At 44.0% G+C, this 21,633-nt stretch overlaps 1 protein-coding gene across 1 annotated transcript in view; it reads left to right on the top strand.

The window, feature by feature from the left end:
- The window catches only part of DAAM1 (dishevelled associated activator of morphogenesis 1), a 243,282-nt gene that overhangs the window by 121,307 nt on the left and 100,342 nt on the right, over positions 1-21,633 (top strand). Inside the window, exon 3 of the mRNA XM_061612446.1 lies at positions 369-458. Within this exon, the coding sequence (XP_061468430.1) occupies positions 369-458 (90 nt within the window). The remainder of the gene's footprint in view (positions 1-368; positions 459-21,633) is intronic.

The following is a 21,633-nucleotide window of genomic DNA, read 5'->3' as shown; positions in this document are numbered from 1 at the left end:
TTGTAGTTGCAGGGGTAGTTACATCTGTCTGTTGCAGCAAAAACAGATTATTGTGGCCACCTTACATTGTGGCTCAGTGTTAAGAGTACATGCTTTGCATTCAGATGATCATCATATGCAGATATGAGGTGTGCTGCTCTAAGGCGCCTGCAGAGAAGAAAGTTCAAGAGTCACAGCCTCTTAAATCAGCTGTTAGCACCAAAGTCAATCAGGTCACAAACCATTTTTAGGATAATTATTGATCCCGGCTAAATCAGTTAAGCTGGTGGAGAAGGGTGTCGTCGTCTTCAATAACTGTAATGCCTATCCAAACGATTCATTTGATGTTTTCATAACATACAACTTTTATGTCCTCTGTTTCTCTTTAGGATGAACTCGACCTTTCAGATAAGCATAGAGAAGCCATGTTTGCTCTTCCAGCGGAAAAGAAGTGGCAGATCTACTGCAGTAAGAAAAAGGTAAGAGACTTTAGTAAAATAAAAGTTTCTCCCCATCTCTTCACTTTTTCTTCTATGGAAGAAGTTTGAAAAACGAAGAGACTCTTGCAGGGTGCTTTGAATCGTTCTAAAAAAACCACTAAAGGAAATATCCTAAATCAGTAACCAAGAAAAGGCAAATCATGATCTGATGCTTTAACATCAATTTCTGTTTGTATTTTCTGTGAATATTGCAACCCAAGTTCTGCTTCTATGCACAAGGCAAGGTTGGTATTGCCATAAAACAATTACTAAAATCTTAGAAATCTTGGCTTTAAAAATGACAACACTTGCAACTATTAAAATGCCAGTTAAAAATAATTACTGGATCTGACACCAGAATAGAAGCAATCTTTCCCTTCTGTACTAAAGAACCTTCTGTGGAAGATCCTGCTGCTTCTTGTCTGAGCTTGGAGACTGGAGGAAGCTTATATAATTTCATGGAATAAAAATTATGCCCCTAAAGCATCTTAATTTGGCTTGAGTAATGAAAAGGCAGGGCTTGTAAAATACAACCCTGCAAAAGGCCAACTCTTTTTAATATTCTTTAGGGTGACTCACGACAATAGGGCATGAAAGTATCCTGCATGATAAAAGCAAAGTAATGCTTTTTTGGGGTGGGGGGGGAGGAAGGAAATTATCTTGCCAGATTTTTATTGCCTGTTAGATTTGCATGCACATAGTAGAATCCATGTTGAAATAGTGGCAATTTTTCCCAGGCTAGTGGGTGATGCAGAATTTACACCTAGCTAGCAGCATGAGGACGTGTTTGGTTTAAAAAGCAGAGTGTAACTGAAGCATAGCTGTATTTACGATGACAGGCCATCTGAGTGATCAGTGACTAGAAAGTGAATGGGACTTGGGAGGAATGAGGCGTCTCTAGACAAAAGATGGAGGGAGATGGAAATGGTTCTTTTCAAACAATTTAAAAGTACGTCTGATAGGAGAAACAGCTGCTCACTGGACGTTGGGCAAAAACCAGTGGTAAGTAGACTTGGGATTAGCCTAGAGCAGCTTTTCCTAGATGGTAGCCTCCAGATGTTTTATTAGAATGCAGATGTTTTATTAGAATGCAGCGGAAGCAGTGTCGGCGGAGTGAGGGAGGCGCGCTGGCGTTCCCAGGCCTTCTCCGGCTGGGTGCCCCTCCAGCGCGCGCCCTCCCAGGGCATGGACGGGGTGGCTGGCCTCGAGTGTGCGCGCATGCGTGCAAGCCCAGCCACCTCGTCCATGCCCCTGGGACGGCGCGCACCAGAGGTCCGCACCCCCCCCCCGCACTCCCGCTAGTGACGCCGCTGTAAACGGTCCCCTGGAAACTGACCTTCTTTGTGGAGCACTGGATGTGAATTTCTTTATCTTAAACTCTTTTGGGTTGTGTCCAGCTAAGTTCTGCTCAGAGTAGACCCATTGAAATTGATTGGCCCAAGTTGGTCATGACCATTCATTTAAATGGGTCTACTCTGACAGCGACTAGCATTGTATGGTATCGGACCTGTATTTTGCCCAGAAATTCCCAACTTATCTTATGTCACAGTTAAGACAATAAATGCTGGAATGGAGTGGACCAGCCCGTATGCCTTCATTCACAAATCCATGAGCTAGGTTGGGGCTGAGAATGACTCAGCAGGGACCTCGCTGATTATCTAGGCTCGGGGGGGGGGGGTTGGTGGTAGTGCTCCTTTCAATACTTTGTGAATGCTTGAGCCTCGTAGAATCTGCCAAACAGAGGAGCAAAAGATCTCTGTCTAATTGTGCCCTCTTACCACACTTGTTGCAGAGGAGTCTGGCTGCCCTCTTGGGTCAGCTGGGCTTTTCTCTCTTCTTTCCCTCCCACCCCCACCCCCTTTCTCCCCTTGGCTGCCAAACGTTTGTACTAATCTGCGCTGTGTGAGTAATCAAGGGGATTCCAAATGATGGAGAACAAAAGCAATCCTGATTTAGAAGGATTTGATTACATAATGGTGGCAGAGTGAGCGTGTGTGTGAGAGAGAAAGCGCTGCTGGCTTGGCTGCTTAAAAAAGAGAAAAGTTAAGCTCTAGAGTAGTAATAGCAGGTCCATGGGCACTGACCCAAGGAACGAATGTAGTGTACCATTTAATAGAACCGCCTTGCAGCGGCTGCGATCAGGAGAAGGATTTTCGGATTATGATAGAAAAAGCCTTTGAATATTTTTTTTTTTAGAAAGCCCTAATAAGAGAGGGAAATAAGGATGCTGAGATTGCCTCATCAGAGGGATAAAGCAGAAATGTAAAAGCAGTATTGTTGCTCTTGGGGTTGATTTCGCAACTAATCGCCAAGTGCTTTCTTCTCTGGTAGCCATCCTCGTTCCTAGAACAGAAGCCGCCAGTCCAAGGGAATCGAGACACAGCAGGGCTTTTAAAGCTGCTTACACACTAGAGATGGAAAGTTCTGTCAATTTTGGTTCTCTCAATTTCTCATTTTTCCAATCTTAAATGGTGTTCTCCACATGTCTGCAGCAATTTGATTTTTTTAAAAATCCTCATGAAAATTCTTCAACGTTTTAGTGCAAATTTCTCCTAATAAACACATTTTTGTAGGCGGTTTTGACTAATGTATATATTTTTGCAAGCAGTTTCTTGTTATATAATGCACTTCTGTATGTTGCTTTCATTCATACATTCATTTGTATGCAGACTTTCCCCTAACAGTACAGCCTTTCCCAACTAGTGGGCCACCAGGTGCCGTTGGACCACAACTCCCATCAGCCTCAGCCAGCATTGCCAATGGTCAGGAAAGATGGGAATTGTGGTCCAACAACATCTGCAGGCACACTGGTTGGGAAAGGCTGCCCTAACACATGCATTTTTGTAAATGTTGTTTGGTTGGCGAGCTGCGTTGCAAAATTCGAACAAGTGTGAATTTCAAAGGATGGCTATGCTTCAGTTGTCTCATTTTTTTAGAAAGTGCAGATTTGATGAATTGCCCATCCCTAGTACACGCCATACATTTAAAGCACATAGCTTCACCCAAAGGATCCTGGGAACTGCAGCTTGTTAAGGGTGCTGGGAATTGTAGCACTGAGAGGGATCAACTACAGCTCCCAGGATTCTTTGGGGGAAACAAAGTCCTTTAAATGTATGGTGTATACACAGCCTAAGGCTTCGTTACTACAAGGTTGGGAAAGAGGGAGTGGATAGGTTGTGTTTTGTTCTAAATCGAGGGGAACCAGCTCTTGTTTTGCATGTTGTCCTAGAAATAAAGGGGGCTCCCATGGACACTTGTAGGTACTATCACACGTTGGCAGGATTGCCATGGAAATTTGGGACTCTTTGGGTTTGTCTGCAGGATTAGGCATGCTGAGAACGAGACGGTTTTGTCTGATGCTGTAGTCTGGATGGCAGAGGGCACTGCATAGAAAACCCAGGAGCCTAGCTGCCCTACTGCACAGCAGGGGACTGAAGGCCTAAGTTTTCAACCTTCTCCCTATAGCCATGAGGGCTAGAATCTTTTCGTTGCTTGTTTAAAGTGAAACCTAATATTTTCTGAGACTCCCAGCGTACGTGGACTGTGTGTTGAGACTTAAAGGCTCAGAACTGGATAGAAAGGGGGAAGAAACCCTTTTGCTGCTTCCAACCCCACAAGCCTTGTCCTAAGCCAGATACAGAAGCCACTTGGATGTGGCACATGGCATGGAATTGGCAAAGCCCACTACATACCCTGAGATTTTCTGAACTCTTCCCAGGCTACAGGAGGTCTGCCTGAGGATGGAACCAGATTTTAAGCATATAACAAGAGTCCTGCTTAGATCAGACTGGCAATCCAGCCTGATCTGCATCTGTGTTGGAATTGCTTTTTAAGATGTATTTAAAGCTTTTTTTTTAAGATGTTTTTAAAGATGCTTTGTTTTAATATTTTTGAAGTCTGTTTTTTAAGATGTTTGAGAGTGTTCTTAGTGATGTTGCTTGCCGCTCTGGGCTCCTTCTGAGAGGAAGGGTGGGATATAAATCTAATTAATTAATTAATAATATTCCAAAGTCCTGTTCCTCATAGCGGGAAGTTCACAAGCAGGACAGGATCAGCCCAAGACATTTTGCTGCCTGAGGCGAAGGTCAAGGCGGTGGCCCCAGAATCCAACCGGACTGGCAATTGCAACTTGCTTCAACATTAACAAAAGGACAACATCTTCCACCATAAAGGCAGCAGGCCAGGTTAGCAAGTGTAGAGCAGACTAGCTTAGGGGACTCGGCTTCCTCTCTGTGCCTAATAGGAGCATAAGGAGAGCCTGCTGGATTAGGCCCATGGCCCATCTAGCCCAGCATCCTGTTCTCATAGGGGCTAACCAGGTGCCTATGAGAAGCCTTAAACAGAGTCACAGAAGCCTATGGGAAGCATGACCTGGGTGCAAGAGCACTCTCCCCTCCTGCAATTTCCAGCAAGCTGGTATCCAGACTTAGGCTGGAGGCAGAGTACAACCATTATGGCTAGTAGGTACTGATGGCCTTCTCCATGAATTTGTCTAATCCTCTTTTAAAGTCACCCAAGTTGGTGGCTATCGCTGCCTCTTGTGGCAGCGAATTCCATAGTTTTAACTATGCACTGCGTGAAGAAGTGCTTTCTTTGGTCTGTCCTGGATCTTCCAACGTTCAGCTTCACTGGCTGTCCACGAGTTCTAGTGCTTTGCAAGAGGGAGAAAAACTTTTCTCTATCCACTTTCTCCATGCCATGCATAATTTTATACACTTCTGCCATGTCACCTCTTATTCATCTTTTCTCTAAACTCAAATGATAGAGCTGGCCCTCTAATGAGGGCAGTTGCTGGTAACGGGTATTCAAAGGCATACTCTGATCCTGGAGGTAGTCGGTAGTCATTGTGACTAGCAGCACATGATAGCCTTAAGTTCCATCAATTTGTTTCGGCAAATGGATACTCGCAACCTTGCAGTGATTGAGAAGGTGGTGGATACTTAACTCCTCCTATGCCTGCAAATGCTCTCACCTGCAGTTTCCCCCACTTCAGACAGATTGATGTTTTCTGGTTTGAGCCCCCGGGTGGGGGATTTAAAAATAAGCAATGGAATGGTGCTTTGCAGGAGCAGGTGATGTTATACTTAGGAACATAGGAAGCCTTATATGGAGTCAGACCATTGGTCCGTCTCGCTCAGTATTGTCTACATGGACTGGCAGCAGCTTTCCAGGGTTTCAGGCAGGGAACATTTCCAGTTCTACCTGGAGATGCTGGGGATTGAACCTGGGACCTTCTGCATGCAAAATGGATGCTCTAACACTGAGGTACTGCCCTTTTCCCAAAGCATTAAATAGCTGGCCTCTGAAGCTCTTCTGCAAATAACCTTCCCAGCTTCTGTTGAATCTCTGTGTCTCTCTGCTTACATGTAGTTGTACTCCAGAGATGGTCAAGGATAAAAAGCAGAATTAACTGACTCCCAAGAATTGCAAGAGATGTACCTGCCTTCTAGGAACCCTTCAGTGATTTAAAATAAAAATAAAGCAGTGAAGTAATGTATGCAAGTCGCCTGTAAAATGAGAACAGGGAACGAAGGAAGAACGTGCAGTGACCTGAGAATTGGTTCAAGCCAGATTATGGATGTATTTTAATAATTTAGTGAAAACAGCCAGATGGAAATCACTGCAGCTATTAAGCAGGAGATTTGAGAGAATGAGCACTGTTGCCTTCTAAATCAAATGCATAACCTTCCCCAACCTGATGCCCTTCTGAGGCTTTGGACTGCAACTTTCATCAGCCCCAGCCAACTGTACTCTGTACAGTTGTACTCTAAAACATTTTATTCATTGCATTGCATTGATATCCCACCTTTCCTCCAAGGAGCTCAAAGCGGCGTACATGGTTCTCCCCCCCCGTTTTATCCTCACAACAACCCTTTGAGGTAGGTTAAGCTGAGAGGCAGTGACTGGCCCACGGTCACCCAGTGAGCTTCATGGTCTAGTGGGGATTTAAACCCTGGTCTCCCAGGTCATAGGCCAATACTCTAACTACTTTGCCACACTGGCCCGCCCTTCATTAGGTTGGGGAAGGCTGATCTGGTGTTTCCTGAGAAGAGTTTTTACTTGCACAGTCCAAAGCTGTTGAGTTCTAAAAGAGTAGCTGGCTATTAACCGAGAACAAGCAGCAAGCTTTTCTTCTGAGCTATGAAATCAGCAACTTTATCTTGTACAAAAAAGAGAACAGGGCCTCTCTCACACACACACTCACACACACACTCACACACACCCTTGGGTATTTAAACTCTACCTTAGTGGATAAAAAAATCCAGTTACCAGAGAGCACATGATAAAAATCACAGAAGACTAACAATAATGACTGCTTTGTATAGGTGGAAAACAACTGAAAAGCCAGTTTGTAGGGGACAAACAATGGGTGAAGACTGTTGTACTTCTGCCTTTCCTGGAGACACCTCTTTGGCTGCTGATGGAAAAGTAGTGCTGGATCATTTGGTGATCTGACCCAGCAGGGCTGCTCTTCTGTCCTTACAAGAGATGGTAGTGTTTCAATAGGAGAGCCTTTAGTAATCTTTTAAAAAACAGGTTTTTTAAAGGTTCCACTTACAGTACCTGCTCTTCATTCTTCCCATCCCTGTAGTGGCTTCCCCCTACTTCCAGTCTGTAGCCAAAAAAAGCATCTGTTAGCAATCTTTACGGTTTTAAACTGAAGGTTTTAAAATTTGATCATGAAAGGTATTTGATCATACTGTATTTGCTTATTTTGTGTGTGTAAAAATACAATACAGAAAACGTGGGAAATGCAAGACTTTGGGGTGGAAAATGAAGCAGAGAAAGGCCAGTACAAGAGGAAATAATAAATTTATGAGATGCTGATTTGAATCCTGTCCTGATCAGATCAGGAAGCAGGAAGAAAATGCTGTTAAATTACAGCCTGTCTGGGAAACAGTTGTACTGTCGGGGAGGTGGGGGGAGGGCAGAGCCTCTGCTCTGCATGCAGAAGGTCCCTGATTCAATCCCCGGCATCTCTAGCTATGTGCCCCTCTCTGAAACCCTGGAGAATGGCTACCCGTCAGCGTAGACAGTTCTGAGCTGGATGGTCTGACTCGGGATAAGGGAACTTCTTACACGTTGTACACGTTATCTCATTCCGCAAAGGCCCAGAGGAAAGGATTGTGCTGGAAAACACTTCTTCGTTTCCTCTTTGGGGAAGGCATTTGCAGTAAGTGATCTTGACCACAAGAACGGAATCCACAAACAAAACAAACCTCCAAACAATCCTAAACTATTTAGGGGCCAAGAGTGGATCATATCTCTTGGAGAACTGGCATAACTCGCTAACTGGAGTCGTGCCAATTTTTTTTACCATAGGGAATCTGTTGGATTCTTCTCTCTCTCTCCCTCCCCCCCCCAGCCCAGTTTTATCCATTGCTGTCTGAAGGCAGGCAAGACTGCTGTAGCAAGCAGTGCTGTTGATTGTGTTTACAACCCAGGCTATAGCTGCCGCATATGTGTGTGAGACAGACAGACAGACAGACAGACAGACAGACAGGAGTTTTGAAAGCAACAAACAGAACTTCACTCAAGCTTGCTCTGGATCCCTATAAGGATTCCGTTAATCACCTAATATATATATATACCACCACTACTTAGCTTCTGCAAATGAAGCCCTTCTGAGCATTCCATCCTCAAAGCTCTATAACTGCCACCTTGGTAACAGCATTTGTATGTTGGCAGCTGATGAAGGCGGAAGCTGAAACGTTTTGTTAATATAATAAAATACTCTGTTTGGTTAATCACAATTACGTTCATATATATATGAACGTATATATATCATATATATATATATATATACTCTTAAAGCATGTGGCTTCCCCGAAAGAATCCTGGGAACTAATTTATTAAGGGTCCTGGGAATTGTAGCTCTGTGAGTACAACTGTAACTACAGTTCCCAGGATTCTTTGGGGGAAGTCATGTGCTTTAAATGCATGGCATGGATATGACCTTCCTAAAAAGAGAAAAGTTTTGTCCCTAGGTGCGTTTGCATTTAGGTAATGTGCATGTGCACATCACAAATTTTCAGTAAGAAGTAAATTGAATTTTAGTTTATTTAAGAAATATTGCCTTCCAGTGTATTGACCCATGAGTCCAGAAATAAACTGTTAAGCACTAATTAAAACAATCTGACAAAGATTTAATATAATTAAACCTTTTACGTGTATTATTTATTTTATAAAGAAATATATTCTGTCTTTCCTATAAAATAGGGACATAGGAAGTTGCCTTATACATTGTCAGGCCATTGGTCCATTTAACTCAGTATTGTCAGCACTGGTTGCCAGGCCCAGCCTCCAAGAGGTCTTCTGTATCTTTAAAAGTTGTGCAGGGGGAAGGGAGAATTCCACCTTGTGGTTTTTCCCATTACAGAGTTGCAAGAACACCTGCACTTGGCTGACCTTCTCTTCTAAAGATACAGGATCAGTCTCAGGCCATGGACCTGGCAACCCTAGTTTATATACTCATCAGGCCAATGGCCCACCTAATTCAGCATCTATGGGATGCCCCTATGGGAAACTGGAAAGCAGGATGTGAGTGCAACAGCGCTTTTCCTATTTACGATTCCCAGCAACAGGTGTTCAGAGGAATACGCCCTCCAACACCGGAGGTGGGGCATAGTCATCATGGCTAGTAGCTACATGATGGACGGTTGTCCTGGTTTCCCTTTCCTCTCACCATGCCATGTGTGATTTTACCATGGCCATGGCTAATTGCAGCCCCCCCCCAATTGTGGAAGTATTAGCTGCTATAGACTGTCTACTGTTCTGTTTGTCAATAGCTAGTACTAAATGCCTTTAAGGAAGATGTTCCAGAAGGCTAGAGACTGAATAGGTTGATCCATCTTATTTCATTCAGTTCCAGGTTTCGGTATTGGAGCCTGTTGAGCATGCACCAAGGAAGTATACACACCCCACTGGCTTTCCTGGAAAGTCTGGCGCCTTTAGTGGCATATTTTGGTTTCAATTGCCACTTTGCCCAAGGGCACTGGTGCCCAATTAAATTGGTTCCTCCTTACTTTCCTATGACTCGTAGGGTAGCAATTTACTCTTGACCTTCAAGCAATGGCTTGAAACGAGCAGGTTAGCGCATCTGTCACTTTAGGAAAAAGCTGACATTCCTAAAACAGGTTTGAATCCTCTTTTGGCCCTCTGGCCAGATCTTTGGAACTTCCAGGACTTCAAGGAAAATGAAGATGGATGTTGCAGGAGGAGAGGAACCATGTTTATTATTTATTTGTTTAAAATATTTCTATCCCGCCCTTCTACCTATAATAGGGCACTCAGGGCAGCTTACAAAAATAAAATCAAACATGTACATAATAAAATTGTAAACAATAAAATCACAAAAACATTAAAATAAATTAAAATACAATTAAAATACATAAAATACAATACACACACACATATACATATATATAGGGAGTGGTACTAAAGGGGACTACAAGAGTAAAATGTTGGGTCAACCTATACTGTATCAATGAGAAAATTCTAATATCTGGGGCTGGGGCAGTGCAAGATATATTTTATTTATTTATTAATTAAATTTATATACCGCCCCATAGCCGAAGCTCTCTGGGCGGTTTACAACAGACAAAACATCTGACATACAATTAAAACCTCATATTTTAACAGTTTAAAAATACGTTAAAAATATCAAAGATTTAACATAATTAAACACATACTAAAATGCATATTAAATGCATATTAAATATTACTAAAATGCTGAAAATGCCGCCCTTTGTCTAGCAAAGATGGGAGTGGAGTTTAACCTTTTGGATCAGCCATCCTCAGTCCTGGGTCTCCAGATGTTGTTGAGCTCCCCCAGGGCTAGGGAACCTTTGGTCCTCCAGATGTTTGTTGGGCTCCAACTCCCATCACCCCCAGCCATCATGGCCAGTGATTAGGGATGATGGGAACGGTAGTTCAGCAACAGCTGGAGGGCCAAAGGTTCCCCAGCTCTGGCTGGAAAGAGGTTTTAGTACCTTTTGTGATTTGCACCTGCAATTTCCCCCCTTCTCAAAATGTCTGTTGCAACAGAATGTCCCAGCCCAGGCGTGCGTGTGATGAGTTGTGTACTGCTTGTTAGCAAGCCAGGAGGTCATGTACCCAAATGTTCTATAACAGAAACAGGGCTGGGCTGAGTCTGAGAATGCTTTCTTCCAGCTGTTTCTTCCAGGTAAAATAGGGGCAACTGCCATCAACAGACTATCTCTTGCAATGAAAAGAAAAGTTTGAAAAAAACCCCAAATGCCTGGGTAGAACAGAGCAGACTGCAGAACTGCAGCCTGGGAAATATTTTCAGTCCTCACGGCTTTCATAGTTGTACACATTGCTACTTTGTTAGTCTCTCTTCCTGCATTCCTAATTGCATGTTGAAGATGGGTATTTCCAGTTCAAATGGGGAGTTACAATAGTGATGGAGGAAGCTGTCAGTTTTTGTTTCTTGCTTTCCCAGTCTTAAGTTTCACTGGCCACATTTCCATGTCAGTTTGCAATTTTTTAAAAAATTCATCAGCGTTTTAGCATGCATTTCTCCCAATATACACATTTTTTGGTAGATAATTTTGCCTAATATAATGGACTTTTATATTTTGTTTTCACCAGTATATGCATTTTATGCACACTTTCTGCTAATATCATGTATTTGTGTGCACATTTTTTTGCTTTCGAGAACTGCATCGCAGACAGCTGCATTTCAGTTCACATGTTGTTTTGGGAAGTGCAGATTAGGTAGGTTCACCTTAAAATGTGGACCAGACTGAATTTCTGTTCCATCCCTAATGACTGATAGTTGTGTGGGATGTCTGAGGCAGAAGGGGGTCTTCAGTATGGATTCAAATCTCTTACTTAGCATCTTGTCTCTTGGATCCACTTGCCTTGTTTGCTTCTTCCCAGAGTTGCTATTTTATTTTATTCATTTCAAGATTTATACCCTGCTTTCTGAGGGACTTCCTCTGCAAAGCAGTTTACAGTCTCCAATGAAACAAAGAGAGCCAGTGTGGCAAAGTGTTTTGAGTGTCAGACTAGGACCTGGAAGACCAGGGTTCAAATCTCCACTTGGCCATGAAGCTCACTGGGTGACCTTGCGCCAGCTACTGCCTGTCAGCCTAATCTACCTCACAGGGTTGTTGTGATGATAAAATGGAGAGGGGGAGAAACATGCACGTCACCTTCAGCTCCTTGGAGAAAAGGTTGGATATAAACGCAATAAATAAATTCCACCCAAAGAATCTGTTAAGAAACACAATGCACACTTCACATAATTAAATCCAGAAACCTTCCAGCTGCTCTGCCTCCCCCCCATCAATATCACTGTGAAAACTGGCCCCCATCTCTATCTAGAAGGTTTGGTTTGCAGAAACCGAGCAGAGCAGTGATCGGCAAACATTCGGGAGAGGCCTACAAGGTGGTTAAAACCGTAGCCTTCTCAGTCTTTCATGGGTGCTTGAAACAACTGCAGCATATGAAGAAGAAAGCAAGTTTCATATCACCCAGGATCAAGAATTTTGACCAACCAGCAGAGCTCAGATAGACAAAACTTAACCACTTAGTCTCCTAGGACAATTTTTGGGAGCCACTGTTCTTGTCCTATCATATTAAGACTTTTAGGACAACATTTGGGAGCTGCTGTTTCTGTTTCGTTGTGTTGTATTATCTTCTCTAGATGTAATACCCAGGTCCTTATGGTAAATGGTGGGCAACAAACATAATCTTATTTGTTTATTTTTTATTTTATGTCCCAAACGTCCTCCCAAAAGGAGCCCGGGCAGGGGGGCAAGCAACAGGTTATAACACAATAAAAACATCTTTAAAACTATTCCAAAACAGACACAGGCTAGGATAAAGGTCTCTACTTAAAAAGGCTTGTTGAAAGAGGGACTAGAATAAAGGTCCCTACTTACAAGGCTTGTTGAAAGAGAAAGGTCTTCAGTAGGCACCAAAAAGACAACAGAGATGGCACCTGTATAATTAAGGGGAGGGAATTCCAAAGCGTAGGTGCCGCAACCCTTAAAGGTCTGCTTCCTGTGTCGTGTGGAGCGGACTTCCCCATAAGATGGTATTTGCAGGAGGCCCTCACCTGCAGAGCACAGTGATTGACTGGGTATATAAGAGATGATATTTCAGGTATCCTAGCCTCAAACTGTATAGGGCTTTGTACACCAAAACCAGAACCTTGAACTTATCCTGATAGCTAATTTGACAGCCAGTGTAATTCTTTCAGCAACTGTGTAACAGGTTGGTAATATCCTGCCCCAGCAGTTGAGGAGTTGTATTTTGCATCACCTGCAACTTCTGGACCAACCTCAAGGGCAGCCCCACATATAGTACACTGCCGTAATTAAGCCTGGAGGTTACCAGTGCATGGACAACAGTTGTCAGACTATCCTGGCTCAGAAGTGGCCGCAGCTGTCTTACCAGCAGAAACTGTTTATAATAAATTTGAAAACATGTTCACTCTGAATTCTGTGTGTAGATAGAAGAGGTAGTGTGTGTGTATCTTTCCCAAGGAGTTTTTAGTAGTCATCTTTGCGTGTGCATATTCGTATTTTCTAACCCCCTACTATTCCAGCAAACCAGTTTAGAAACTGCCTTTAAACTGCCAGCTCAGACCATTGGTCCATCTAGCTCAGTGCTATACACCATGTATAGCCAGCTTGGCACTCTATAGGTGTTGCTGGACTCCATGGTCCATTATCACTGACCATCTTAGTCACTTTGTAACAGCCTGAAACTTAAAAAAAGAACCAGCTCACTCCCAGTTGAAAAAACTGTCCCAGCCTGGTCACCTGGAAGCAATTCGTATCCACTATAGGCTACCCGGCAAGTTGGCTTCCTACAACTTCTGTTGCCCCAAGCCCTTCTTTATGGGTCATGCCATCCACTGAGGGAGCTTTAAAGCAGGGGTGGGGAACCTGTGGTCCACCAACTGTTGTTGACTTCAGCTCCCATTGTCCTTGGCTATTGCCCATTCAGGCTGGGGCCGATGGGAGTTGTAGTCCTTCAGATGATGTTGGCCTCAAAAGTTCTCCAACTCTGCTTTAGATGGGCAGTCATCAGTCTACAGATGTAGAGGAAGGAGTGGGATTGGGCCTGCTTTCTAACACTTGCCTATACATAGACTACACCAATTAGCAGTGGTTCTCCTAACTTCCTAACTGTTAGAGTGGTACGACAATGTAACCAATGACCTAGGGAGGTGGTGGGCTCTCCAACACTGGAGGGCTTCAAGAGGCAGCTGGACAGCCGCCTGTTGAGTATGCTTTAATTTGGATTCATGCATTGAGCAGGGGGTTGGACTCTATGGCCTTATAGGTCCCTTCCAACTTTACCATTCTAGGATTCTCCAGGGTTTTCCAGCCCTACCTGAAGATGCTTGGGATTGAACCTGGGACCTTCTGCATGCAGAACAGATACTCTACCACTAAGCTACAGTCCTTTCCTCTTAAAAAGTATTAAAGCTGTTTAACCAGAGAAAGTTGCAGGGCAAAAGCAATGTATATACCCCACAGGTAACATACCACTTCCAAATCTTAAAGACAGTAGTTTTAGCTCATGCCCGGCTGACAGGCACCCCAGCCCTAAATGCATTGGCTTTCAGTCCAGCAAATGGTGAGGGCTTACTCTTGCAGGACAGCACAGCAGATGCTGCATGGAAACAGGCTCTTTTAAAAGCAGTGAGACTTACTCCTGTGTAACTCATTTTAGAGATTGGCCTAAATTGGAAAAAGGTGAGAACAGCAGTGTCCTTCCTCTACTTTGATTACTTGCAGGTATCTGTACTAAATTAGATTTTCTCGGCTGGTTTCTGTTGTGCTTAATTGAGAGTGGTCTTGCAAAGCATCTCCCAGAGGAGGAAACCACCACTTGGGGAGGTGAGGAAAGAGGAAATCTCCATCTCTGCTACATAACTCTGACTGAGTGCTGCAGTTGTGCGTCTTTCATTCACCCTTCTTCCTTTCAGAGACCCTTTTTTTTTTTTTTTGCTGCCTTGTTTCCGTCTTGGACATAAACGCAGCTTGGCCACCTGCCGCTGCCATTCGCAACCTGACCCCAGACTGCAGTGTCTCGGGGCTGTGTCCTGTCTCGCTGCACATCAGCAAAATGCAGGAAACTGCTGTGAGCCTACAGCTGGGACTGAGCCACAGCTGGGACTGAGAAGAGATTTCAACACAGATCCCTGAAAAAAAAAATATGTCGTGCAGCCAGTGGAACTAGAGCAGAGCCCAGTTCTTTTGAGTTTCCATTTTTGTGTTAAAATCCACATGTTCATTATGGGAGGACCTTTGCTCGAACAGCTGAGCAAACAGCATGAAAAGCATTTTTTCCCTGATATTTGTCCCAGTGCTGGGTACTAGTCAGAGATCATAAGCTGTGTGAAAGGACCTGAGGGAGGAAATTCTTAGATAAGGATGAGATTCAGGCTACTTCAACTATCTTATTTAGCGTTCTTCTGGCTGAGGACACAGCCCTGCCAACGTTCTGACTCAGAGAAGGAGCCCTGTGCTACCTTTGTCTCCCCCTGTCACCCTAGCCTTTGCAGAAGCCGAAGGCTACCAGATAGGATGAAGGCCCTTTAGCCAGCCAGCCAGCCAGCATCTCCAGGGAAGGAGGAACCCCCCACGCTTGAGGCATGGCCTGCCTACAAATGGCTTCAATTGGGCTCTAGGTCCCTGCAGGGACAACTTGTCTTGTAGCTGTCCAAGGTCCTGTATGCTCTCTGCTTTACTCGGATTTGTGACTAGACAGTGCCTGCTTCCTCTGTGAGCCTCCAGTGCCCGCGGAACTGGACAGGGAAGCTTTACAAGCTGATTGCACTAATGTTTAGGTAGAGCCCCTTTGTACAAGTCAGACCATCTCTCACTGTGTTACCTGCACTGACCAATAGCTTCTCTCCTGAGTTTCTGAGTTTCTGCATGCAAAGCAGGTCCTCTACCACTGAGCTACGGCCCCTACCCTACAGTAGAACTATTCCCCAGACAGGCTGTAATTTAATAGCATTCATGTTTTGATCTTGGTCTGCAGCAAAATAGGGTAACATTTTTTGATATCACAAGTTAGCAATCCATATTCTTCCTTTGCTCCAGCGCTGGATGGAATGCATGTGCCGTGTCTGTTTGGGAGATGTTGAACCTTCTTTTTGCATGTTTTTGGGGAGGCCAGATGTATCAGAGTCTTCCCTGTGCAATTGTGTGTGTGTGTGTGTGTGAGAGAGAGAGAGAGAGAAAAAGCCATCCTTGTAACTCTTGCCAGATGCAATTAGGTGCCCTTGTTCTATGCATTATGAGTAAGATTCTCATCAGAGAGTGCAAGGCAAGCTATATGTACAAGATGGTTCTACTGGACCCAATTTGCTAGCATGGTTCTTGGCCACTGGGAGCTGAAACTGCTTTAAAATTGTCTTAAGGTATGTGCTGCCTGTTTTATGACACCTGTGTTTGATTGATTTTAATGTTTGCCTTGGAACGAGTTGTGCTTCATTGTTCTTTGTCATCTGCTTTGGGGGCGTTGTCAAAAAGTGGGATAAGAATTCTCGAAATGAATTTTCCTTAGTGGACATCTTTGTTTACAATCTGTCTAAAGTACCCACTTCACTAGCACCTAGGAAACACACACACATGTCTACAGGTACTGTAGGCAGTACATGTCGCTGAGTGCCACTTTCAAGTGGGGAGAGTGATGTTGTACTCAGAGCCTGCTTGTGGGTTTCCCATAGGCCTCTGTTTGACCACTGGAGAAACAGGATGCTGGACTTGATGGGCTTTTGTGCTGATCTAGCAGGGCCCTTAAATCTGAAATTAAGAAATCAGCCTGTCCCTTCACCCACAAAAAAAGTGGCAGGGCTCCAAATTTCACCCACCTGAGCCAACCAGTTCTGCCCACCCAAGCTGAATATGAGCCAGCAGTGTGATGTAGCTGCAAAAAAGGCAAATACTATATTAGGCTGCATTAACAGAAGTATAGTTTCCAAATCGTGTGAAGTATTAGTTCCCCTCTATTCAGTACTGGTTAGGACTCATCTTGAGTACTGCATCCAGTTCTGGTCTCCACACAAGGATGCAGGCAAACTGGAACAGGTTCAAAGGAGGGCGACAAGGATGATCAGGGGACTGGAAACAAAGCCCTATGAGGAGAGACTGAAAGAACTGGGCATGTTTAGCATGGAGAAGAGAAGACTGAGGGGAGATATGATAGCACTCTTCAAGTACATGAAAGGTTGTCACACAGAGGAGGGCCAGGATCTCTTCTCGATCGTCCCAGAGTGCAGGACACGGAATAATGGGCTCAAGTTGTGGGAAGCCAGATTTCGACTGGACATCAGGAAAAACTTCCCAACTGTTAGAGCCATATGAGAATGGAATCAATTACCTAGAGAGGTAGTGGGCGACACTGGAGGCATTCAAGAGGCAGCTGGACAGCCATCTGTCGGGAATGCTTTGATTTGGATTCCTGCATTGCACAGGGGGTTGGACTTGATGGCCTTATAGGCCCCTTCCAACTCTACTATTCTATGATTTCCCTGGGCTTGGGGGATTTACCCAAATCACTATTACATGCAGCACAGTCCCATCCATTTTTACTCAGAAGTATGTCCCATTGAGTTCAATAGGGCTTATTCCCACTTAAGTCTGTATAGGATTGCTGTTTTGTCCTGCTTATGCGATCCTGGACATGTATTTGTATGTTTGTTTTACTCTTTCCTCTTTATTTTTACTCTTTATTTTACTTGATGACTGTGAAACCTGGGGTGCTTAAAGTGGGCAAGGGGGGTAAATTATCATGCATCTGATGGAGTGTAGTCCATGGAAGCTTATGCCATAATAAATATGGCACAAGAGGAGGAGGGAATGCAGGAAAGTTTCAGAAACAGATCAAACAGAGTACTTCACACAGTGCATAGTTAAACTGTGGAATTCACCACCACAAGATGTTGAAATGGCCACCAACTTGGGTGAGTTTAAAAGGAGGGCTAGACTAATTTGTGAAGGATAAAACCATTGTTAGCTATCAGACATGATGACTGTGTACCACTTCCCCAATGTTGGAGGTGGTATGCCTCTGAATACCAGGCTGGAAAGCACAAGTAGGTAAAGTGCTCATGTCTTGTTTGTGGGCTTTTCATGGGTAAGATGTATCACTAAACACTAAAGTCAGGATCATTCAGACCATGGTATTCCTGATCTCTATGGACAGATGTGAAAGGTGGACAGCGAAAGAAGCGGATAAGAGAAAAATCAACTCCTTTGAAATGTGGTGTTGGAGGAGAGCTTTGAGCACACCATGGCCTTCCTCTTGTTGGCCTTCTTCTTTTTCTACGCCCTTCTGTTTTTCCCAGCATTATTGTCTTTTCTAGTGAGTCATGTCTTCTCATGATATGTCCAAAGTATGGTAAACTCAGTTTCATCATTTTAGCTTCTAATGAGAGTTCTGATTTACTTTGTTCCAGCACCCAATTATTTTTCTTTTTCGCAGTCAGTTGTATCTGCAAAGCTCTCCTCCAGCACCACATTTCAAATGAGTTGATTTTTCTCTGGTCTGCTTTTTTCACTGTCCAACTTTCACATTGAGATCGGGAATACCATGGTCTGAATGATCCTGACTTTAGTGTTCAGTGATACGTCCATGCATATGAGGACCTTTTCTAGTTCTCTCACAGCTGCCCTCCCCAGTCCTAGCCTTCTGATTTCTTGACTGTCTCCATTTTGATTAATGACTGTGCCGAGGTATTGATAATCCTTGACAAGTTCAATGTCCTCATTGTCAACTGTAAAGTTACATAAATCTTCTGTTGTCATTACTTTAGTCTTTTTGATGTTCAGTTGTAGTCCTGCTTTTGTGCTTTCCTCTTGAACTTTCATCAGCGTTCGTTTCAAATCATTACTGGTTTCTACTAGTAGTATGGTATCATCTGCTTATCTTAAATTATTGATATTTCTCCCTCCAATTTTCACACCTCCTTCATCTTTGTTCAATCCTGCTTCCCGTATGATATGTTCTGCGTATAGATTAAACAAATAGGATGATAAAATACACCCCTGTCTCACACCCTTTCTGATTGGGAACCAATCGGTTTCTCCATGTTCTGTCCTTACAGTAGCCTTTTGTCTAGAGTAGAGGTTGCGCATCAGGACAACATCTGTGCTTCGGGCTTTCCTGTATGCCTCATCTCCCAGGAAATATTTTCAGTTAACCTCTCTTTTCCTCCAGGCACAAACTAGCAGATGGAAGGGATGGAATGGGGGTCAGGGTCAGGCTAATAGCCTATTGCCACTCACTGACACTTCCTATGTAGTCATTGAAACATCTTCTGTTTTTACCTCTCCCTGCCAATTAATGTCTTGTAATCAAAATGAGTGGAGTGCTTTTGGGGCGGATAAAATTTGGCCTCTGTATAACCTGATCCTTTACATTCCTTGGGGGATCGGAGTGAGAAACAGATATTTCCTATTGGATCTGTCTTCTTTGCAAAGTTGGAAGGTTCCAGCGTCGTGTTTGTGGTGTTTAAGTTGAACACTTGGAATGAACAGTTGAAATATTGCAGATAAATATCAGATAGGGAAAGTATTGGCTAAAACTCCTGTGTTGATTGACACCCCTGCTCAAGCATTGAGTACCCAAAGGAGTTTGGGGTGCATGTGCATTGGGGTGGGGAGCCTTGTCTCTCTGTCATCTAGCCCAGACTAGCAAGTAAGTCTATGCATGTTTCTAGCTCTCAAAACATTTTTACTAGCCTGCTTGCACATCTTAGTAATCTGTAACATATTGACAGCCTGAAATTTAAAACGGAGCTAGCCCTCTCCCAATTAACAAAACTATCCTGGCCTGGTCATCTAGAAGCAATTCTTGCTTGCCATAGCCTACCAGACAAGTTGGCTTCTTACAACAGACAAGTTGGCTTCTTCTCCTTGCCCCAAACACCTTCTTTGTGGGTCATGCAATCCATAGATGTCCAGTTCAGAGTGAGAACCACCAGTCGGAGACGAGGGTGCAATCAATTCTTGTTTTATTAAAGTAATGGATACATCAAAGGTTATGCGCCTCATAGAAACCCCTATGCTAACTCACTACAATCCCTAACTGCACTCTAGACATGCTCTGCAACTTGTGAGGAAAGTTGACTCAGCGCCCACTTCCGGGCACGGTAGCCTCAAATAGGAGAGGTCTTGGGGCGTAACCTCTCACTCCGTCGCACACATGCCTCCTTCTGCCCTGTCTGCTTCTCCCGACGTCATGAGCGTGGTGAGGGGGGGCAAGCCTCCGAGGGCTCATCGGAAAGCACAGGTTCCTGATCGGCAGGCGGGAGAGCGGAGGGCGGGGAAGCGTCGGGCGTTTCTAAGATACTGCTTGGTGAAGGAGGAGTGTCTGCTCTCTCAGGAGCATCCCCCAACAGTCCCGTGGGAGTGCTGGGGATGAGCACTGTCCGATTGAGGGGCAGGACCAGCCATGGGAACTGGCGGGACGGGCGACTTGCTCTCTTCCCCAAGGTCGGGGTTAGACTCAACAACAGCTGGATCGTCCATGCTCCCTAACGGCTGAGGCTTCTGAAACTCATGCCTTTTCTCTCCTTCCTCAGGAAGAAGGCTGGGTCCGTCACCCCTGGGCTCAACAATAGATGGGGCTTTAAAGCAGGGGTGGGGGGCCTGATAAGAGGGGTCATCTATGGGTAGAGCAGGTAGGATGTGTTTGGGGCAAGTAGAGCTGAGAGAGGACGTTGTTGTTGTGTTGTTGTTGTTATATCCCGCTCTTCCTCCCAGAAGGAGCCCAGGGCAGCAAACAAACACCCTGAAACATCTTTAAAACAGACTTTAAAATACATTAAAACAAAACATCTTAAAAAACATCTTTTTTAAAATAAACAGAAGCTTTACAAACATATTAAAAAGTAATTCCAACAGACTGGGATAAGTCTACTTAAAAGGCTTGTAGAAAGAAGAAGGTCTTCAGTAGGTGCCAAAAAGATAACAGAGATGGTGCTTGTCTAATATTTAAGGGGAGGGAATTCCAAAGGGGAGATGCCACAACAGTAAAGGTCCACTTCCTATGTTGTGCGGAATGGACCTCCTGATAAGATGGTATCTGCAGGAAGCCCTCTCCTGCAGACCACAGTGATCAACTGAGTATATAAGGGATAAGATGATCTTTCAAGCATCCTGGTTCCAAGCTGCATAGGTCTTTGTACACCAAAACTAGAACCTTGATCTTGGCCCAGTTGTGGGAGTTAGTTGAGTTGTATAGGTGGGATTTGCAGCATCCCCCATTCTTTTTGGGAGTGCCAGTTGCCACGAACCTCATCCTCTCATCGTCGTCCCCTATCCCTGCATATAAAAAACTAGAGTGTCAGCATTCCCAGCCTTTTCCCTGAAATATTAAATTTTCATGCCTGGGGATGAAAAGCAGTCAATGATTGAAACTCGTACCTGTACTCTGAGGTTATAGCGGGGGACCGATTTGCTATCCCATTTACTTTCCATGAAAATTAGGCCTTATGACAGCAGACGAAGAGTTTGGTTTTTTTAAAAAAACTATTTAAAAACCATCAAAGTGAAATCTGTGGGGCTTTAAAAGTGCCACTGCTGTTTTAGTAGACGAGCCACTTTGACAGACCCTTGTATTACTATTTAAGAGTCTGGAGTTGCCCCTCCTTCAACTTCATGCTCCATTGCATATTCTGTTTCCTTGTGGCAGCACATCCTTCCCTCAATCCCAGTGGGAACTGAATGGCATTTCTTGGCTTCAACAGTAGGTGTTAAATTTCTTGACAGTTGTGGAAGCCTCTTTCGTACAGGGGATGACTTCAATGAGCCAAACCAAGTCTTGGCAGGCAGCGATTTTAATGTGTGCTGGTAAATGGGGCCAGAAATGTAACGGAGATTGGCAGCTCTAAACATGTAAGATCCCTGTGGTTGCTTTGAAAGAAAGAAAAAAATCACAGCACTGCATTTACTTTCCAAAAGAGACAAATCTTATCTAGTTAAGTAAATTTGCTTCCTTCACTCAACATGACTTACTGAACACACTTACGTTGGGGCAATGGACAGAAAAGTCGGCATAGGGCACTACTTTATTTTATCAAGTGTGCACATTCTTAATGGTATTATGAACTGACGTGTTTTGCTGATCTTTTTTTCCTTTTTATTGGTCATGTTTGCTACTTGTATTGTTACAG

The sequence above is a fragment of the Rhineura floridana genome, chromosome 2, assembly GCF_030035675.1.
Source record: "Rhineura floridana isolate rRhiFlo1 chromosome 2, rRhiFlo1.hap2, whole genome shotgun sequence".
Classification (NCBI taxonomy): domain Eukaryota; kingdom Metazoa; phylum Chordata; class Lepidosauria; order Squamata; family Rhineuridae; genus Rhineura; species Rhineura floridana.
This window is presented reverse-complemented; position numbering and strand designations above follow the sequence as displayed.